Genomic DNA, 6,000 nt, shown 5'->3' with positions numbered 1-6,000 from the left:
AAAATTTTGCAAATTTGGCCTATTGAGATTGAATTTGGTAGTACTTTTGAGTGAAAAATGATGTCACTTTGTTTATGTGATACCATTATTCCCCATACAGCTTGTCAATATAACTAAAGGGTACATACAGCCAGTAGCTAAATTCAACCTTAGACTAACATCTTAAAGAACTAGTAGTGGAAACATATGGGTATCAGCTGCACATGATCAAATTTAGTGTTTTGAAGTATAGCATAATATATAGACTCATGGCTCAAACTACACTAGCTGTCCAAACAGTGGAGAGGGCAAGTAGACTGACTCACCAGTGTGTGGAGTGCATGTGCACTCAGCTGTTTATAATTCTCTAGCTAGGGGGGGCTCTAGATCTGGTGGCATATAATATTATACTCCTGGACCCACCAGGAATTTTTGGAAAATGGCTATCACAAGATTGAATCTAGAAGCTATATTTTTAAACCAAATCTGGGTACAAGATAAATGAGTTCAGTTGGAAGTAATTTTAATTTAAAAACAGAAGTATATATACACTGTTTCTTGTTATTGGATTAGAAAATGTATAATAGTGGCTTGTCAAAGAGAATAAAGAGTGTATAGTTAATTGAATGTAAGAGAACACAGGATTGGATCTACCTTCATATGTAGCTACTGTTCTGAAGTGCAGGTTGCTATTTCAATCTAACTTTTAAAATGATGGATCCATCCATCATTATAATTGTTTTACAACTAGTTTACAAATACAACTAGTTCTTGGCCACAACTAACCCTTTTTTAGCACACAATGATCACGACAACATAAATGCTGCAGTATCATTTAAGCTTAAAGTTGAGCTTCAAGGGATCTGATAGTGCAAACTTCAAAGCTGCTAGATTTATACAAATGTAGCATGAGATTTGATCAAGTAAGGGAAACAAAAACAAACAGCTCTCAGATGTTGCGGCCTTGTGAACTTTATAAAAGCTAAGAAATTCACTATTATATAAGACTACTGTTTTATTTGCAAGAGAAGCATTTCAACCCAAGAATCACGTTTGTAGCAGAGCCTAAGAAAACTTAAAACTATTTGACAGAAAAGGTTATTTTTCAGAATAGATTTTCAATTAATGATGTTTTATACAATTTATAGTACATTAAAGGTATAAATCTTTTACCTGAAGTGATTGGTATATAGCAGAATGTTTGGTAAAATGGTAAGGGTAGCAGTGCACAGGTCTAGAAGAATAGGTTTAATTCCAGCTTACACTCTGGTAACTTCTTGAAAATTATAGTTTTAATGATGGATGTTCTATTAGAGTAGTTGACTGTTCTATTAGAGTATTTCGGATTTAGCAACTTCTAAGGTAAGACTTATTCCAAAAGTATAATTTTGAACCCCTATTAGTAATTCTTGGATAAGATTAGCTATTGCCCTTGCTGTTTCCATCTTTTCATTGCCCATACATGTGTATAAAATGCAGCTGCTCCTGTACTACAGCTTCTAGAAGCTTCCTAGCTTGCTCATTGTAAAATTTTGGAGGGGGGTGCTTCAGCGCCCCAAGCACCCCCCCTAAATCCGACCTTGGCTCTATTAGAGTGACTGTTCTATTAAAGGAGTTGACTGCTCCATTATAGTTTTGATCTTTCGTTACAAGCACTGAATGAGCTACTCGAAGTGCTTAATTTAGCTTAAATATTCCAACTTATTTAAGTTATCTAGTAAACTGGAGCTAATGGACTTTTACTACTAAAAATGACTCCGAGACACGACACACATGTTACTCGCGGGTGTTGTACCCGCGACGTTACCTTTGAGCTGTACTGTACATGTAGACGTTAGTTATAATATTGTTATATGAATGAATGTTATATGCAAATCTAGAGGGTAAGCATAGGTACAGTACTTTACTACAGTATGGTACTATAGTAGAAATGATTGTCAGTTAATCATCAAGAGTAATCACCTTCACCACCAACTTCAGCTTTTCTCCTTGTTCTACCTTTATATGCTGGGTCATCTTCCATCTTCTCTGCTGTAGATACTACATAGGCTGGATTGGTGTCCATTTGTACTTGATTAGATACTGGAGGTTGTGTAGTTTCATATGGTTGAGGTATATCATTTTTTATTACTGGATGATCATGAGCTCTGATATCTTTATATGCTGGGTCAGCTTCAACTAAGCCAGATGTTGAGAGGGTATAGGCTGGATTTGTCTCCATTTGTACTTCATCAGATACTGGAGGCTGATCATGAGCTGTGAAGGGTTAAAGTGGATACAATGATACTTTAGTACATGTGGAAACATTGTAATTATGCTGTGTATACTGGATAGTTTCGGTATAAGAATTGGTGGTTATAATGAGTTGTTCCACAATAATTATAGTTGAGAATTTACAATAAAATTCTTTGTTAACACATGGTGTACCAAATGTCCTGCACAGCTTGCTGGATCAGTAGCTTCCCAGAAAAAAGTTTAGAGGGTTTCCTAGAGCCTCTTTGGAGTTTACACATGCAGTATCTGATAGGTTATCAAGTTGGGACTTATAAAAATCACTTCTCAAAACTAATACTCATTGATACACTATACACTTATTTATGTTGGTACTAGGCTTTGTATAAGGTAGCCATAGCATAGTTTGTATATTATGAGCACTTGAGGTTGTGTAATATAAAAGATAAAATAAATTTGTACTACAACTACTAGTTTACAACCATGCGTATATTTAACGGCCAATCAATACACATGGCCACTTACTGGTATTGCCATTTTTCAAACTCAAACACCAGTAGGCCAGAATGACAATTATCACCACTTCTATCACAATAGCTCCACAAATTCCTCCAATCATTGCTAGTAGACTGGTATTAGTGGTAGTTTTTGATTTGCTACTACCACTACTTGGGTCAATTGCCCCACCTATTTGGATAGAGTAGATAAACATAATTATTATGATTTAGGAGTTTAAGTGGACATACTAAACATTGATTTTCTGCCTTTTACATTGTAATTAATTTTGACTGAAATGTAAACTGTGCACATTGGTACATAAATTTTATTCTTCAAAGCCTTCATGAATTAACAAACTGTTTAAAATTTATCTTGTAATGTAATACTGTATAGTATGTATATATACACTGCACAGCTCATAAGGTAATTACTGTCTTGTCCTCATTATTTTTTACCACTAGACCATTTCATGCTAATAATTTTCAATACACTAGCTTGTTTACATTTTGGTTATAGCTCTGAAGATGCACACTTTACTGTGTCCTCACTATGTAATGCAGTATCAGTTCTGTATAAATGAGAATTAAATAGCTGCTGTGCTAGTATCACAGCACTTCTACATTAACAAAATTATTTTCAGCAGATAACATCACTCACTTCATGTACGTGTTGTGATTATATTAACCATGCATTTTGGAAATCTGTTATATATGGCTAGCAACACAGGTATAAATACTTTACGTACATCTCATATATTCTTTGCAGTGCTAAAACAACTTGTATAGATAACAATTAATTATGTGGAAGCTATCTGCTATCATTTTTAACATTAAGAGGTTTCAAATACTAATTTTTACACATGAACTGCAAGTACAGTAATTGCCTTTCTGACCTGTTTTAAATTTCCCACAAATCTGAAAGCCAATGGTATTATAGGTGATAGTATTAAAAGCTGATACACAATAGTCATAGATGGTGGAGCTCTTTAACCCTTCAAGTAGGAGTTGGTGTTGTCCTCTCTGATGTATATCTACTGGCACTTCTTCAAAGTTTGCTAATAATGACACTATCTGACATTGCAGACCACTTGTCATACAAGCAAGTTGACATTGCAGTATTGTTGAAGATGAGGTCACATGAAGTTGCTTAATTGAGTAAAGCAGGTTGATATCTGTGCATTAAACAAAACATACATGTATTAATGCTAATATACAGTAATATGACACTTTCCATGCAGTATTATATTAATACATCATCAGGTATAAACTGCAAGTCGTAATGTGGTCCAAATATATAAATATTATGTATTGTACATGTAGTGCTGCTACTATATGAAGAGTACTACATAATAGTCAAGCATGAAAAGTGAAAAAAATATACAAGACTGAAAACTGCAGATGTAAATCATGTAATCATTTACAGTGTAAGTATGCAACATTGTGCTGTGTTGTTTAATAATTAGGTGTTTTACGCACATTGCATAACAGGAGTTGTCAGTACACTTTCCCCATTTGCATTGACAGTGGATATTTGTACCACAAATGTTTCATTTATATCATCTCTACTGATCTGTATCGTTGTGTTGGTGAAGCTAGTCTGCACTCTTTGCTTTGTGGTGCTACTATTTCTTCCATAATGTATGCAGTATTGATCAACTTGATCAAATTCTGCTGATGGTTCCTATACATAGTGAGAGAGAATGGTAACTATATACACCAGCTTACCAAGAAATTATATAATACATAGTTCATTCAAAATCAAATGTTTTGTCCAAATGTCATGATAAATCTACATGGATGTGTACCAAAGTACTAGTAAAGAATTATAGGAACAAAAATACACTATATAACTACACGTTTTTTAGCAGTAGTGAATCTCAATAAATGCAATATCTTCATATATGCTGTATACTGTTACAGTATATCTTGTTTATAAAGTAAGCTGGCCATTAGCATCTATATATGTGACTGGATTTGCAAAAAGGTACCTTTTCCACACATTTGACATACCAGCAAACAAAATGTCATAACTGTTGACTCCTTGCACTGATTGACTTTCTTTTTGTATCAAAATGTAGCCACATAATGTAGGCATACTCATGGAAAATTACAGACATGTGCTTGCAATGATACAAACGTTACAAAGTTTGAAAGTTGAAAAAATGGGTCAAATTTTATGTGTGAAAAAGGTACCTTTTCGCAAATCTGGTCACATATATATAGCTACTGTATGCATGGAATACGTATGAAAATTATTCAGAACTTACCTGTATTATTTTGGACTATTTTCCTACTCATAATATACACAGTGTATATGCAACAAATAAATCACTAAAGCAATTCAAATAATTATGTGTATACTTTTTTTTAGAAATCATAATTTTCCATTTGATAATTTGCATATGAAATAAAAGGCTTTTTAAAGATTTAAAATGATTTAAGGAAGATAGTGCCAATATCTAGACCAGCTTATAAGTGTGAAGTAGCTATTGCATAAAAACGATAATAGACTGGTGTCTAAATTCATAAAGCAATGTTTTCAAGTGAAACAGCATGTCAAGATAATACAATCATATAATGCAACAGGATAGTAGGTTTAAAGAGGAGGTAACACAAAATCCTCCAAGTAGCTATATCAAGAGCTCATTGAGTTGGCTCCTGGCTATATCTATGTAACTTAATAATATCAACTGAATTGTTGGTAGGCTGAATGAATATCCACTGTAGCTCAGATACTTTAAAAACTGGGAGAAAGGGGAAGTCCTAATGTCAAGGAATACATAAAATTGTTCCTTTTGGCTGGTTGCTTTGAGGACATATTTGGTCTTGATTTTAGGGTGTAACTAACAAAGCCATTTTGTGATTGTAAGTTTATTGCTACTCCAATTAGGATAATTATTGTACAGCATATTGAATAGCACAAACTGGCAGAGTAATATGATATTTAAAAATGAATAGGTTTTATTATAAGGCTTTAATAAACAATGTAAACATATTGATAGTCTATATATCTTCAGTTGGTTAGCTACGTGTACATCCACATTATAATGCTTACTTGCCACTCAATGTGCAGAGTAGGACTATTGTCACTATCAAATGACACACATACATCAACACTTAGAGGTGGTGGCACTATAGAAAGCAATGAATTAGCAACTTACAGTAAAAATATCAGTTATGCTTACAAATATTAGTTATGCTTACTGATGTTTCAGTATAATACACTGATGTTTATGGTAAGAGATCTTTGTGCTATGACATTCATGGAAACTACATAAATCTAAGTTGAGGA

General features: G+C 33.6%; 1 protein-coding gene across 2 annotated transcripts in view; it reads right to left on the bottom strand.

The window, feature by feature from the left end:
- Positions 1 to 1,806: 1,806 nt before the first annotated feature.
- The window catches only part of LOC136261908 (uncharacterized), a 40,214-nt gene continuing 36,020 nt past the window's right edge, over positions 1,807 to 6,000 (bottom strand). Inside the window, exons 3-7 of one of the 2 annotated variants that reach the window (XM_066056006.1) lie at positions 5,764 to 5,827; positions 4,185 to 4,389; positions 3,602 to 3,880; positions 2,737 to 2,898; positions 1,807 to 2,235 (exon numbers count right to left, since the gene is read on the bottom strand). In XM_066056006.1, coding sequence (XP_065912078.1) covers positions 1,928 to 2,235; positions 2,737 to 2,898; positions 3,602 to 3,880; positions 4,185 to 4,389; positions 5,764 to 5,827 — 1,018 coding nt within the window. In that variant the 3' untranslated portion in view covers positions 1,807 to 1,927. Of the gene's footprint in view, positions 2,236 to 2,736; positions 2,899 to 3,601; positions 3,881 to 4,184; positions 4,390 to 5,763; positions 5,841 to 6,000 lie in introns of both variants that reach the window. The other variant, XM_066056012.1, reaches the window with a different exon arrangement.

Source organism: Dysidea avara, chromosome 1 (genome assembly GCF_963678975.1).
Source record: "Dysidea avara chromosome 1, odDysAvar1.4, whole genome shotgun sequence".
NCBI lineage: Eukaryota > Metazoa > Porifera > Demospongiae > Dictyoceratida > Dysideidae > Dysidea > Dysidea avara.
This window is presented reverse-complemented; position numbering and strand designations above follow the sequence as displayed.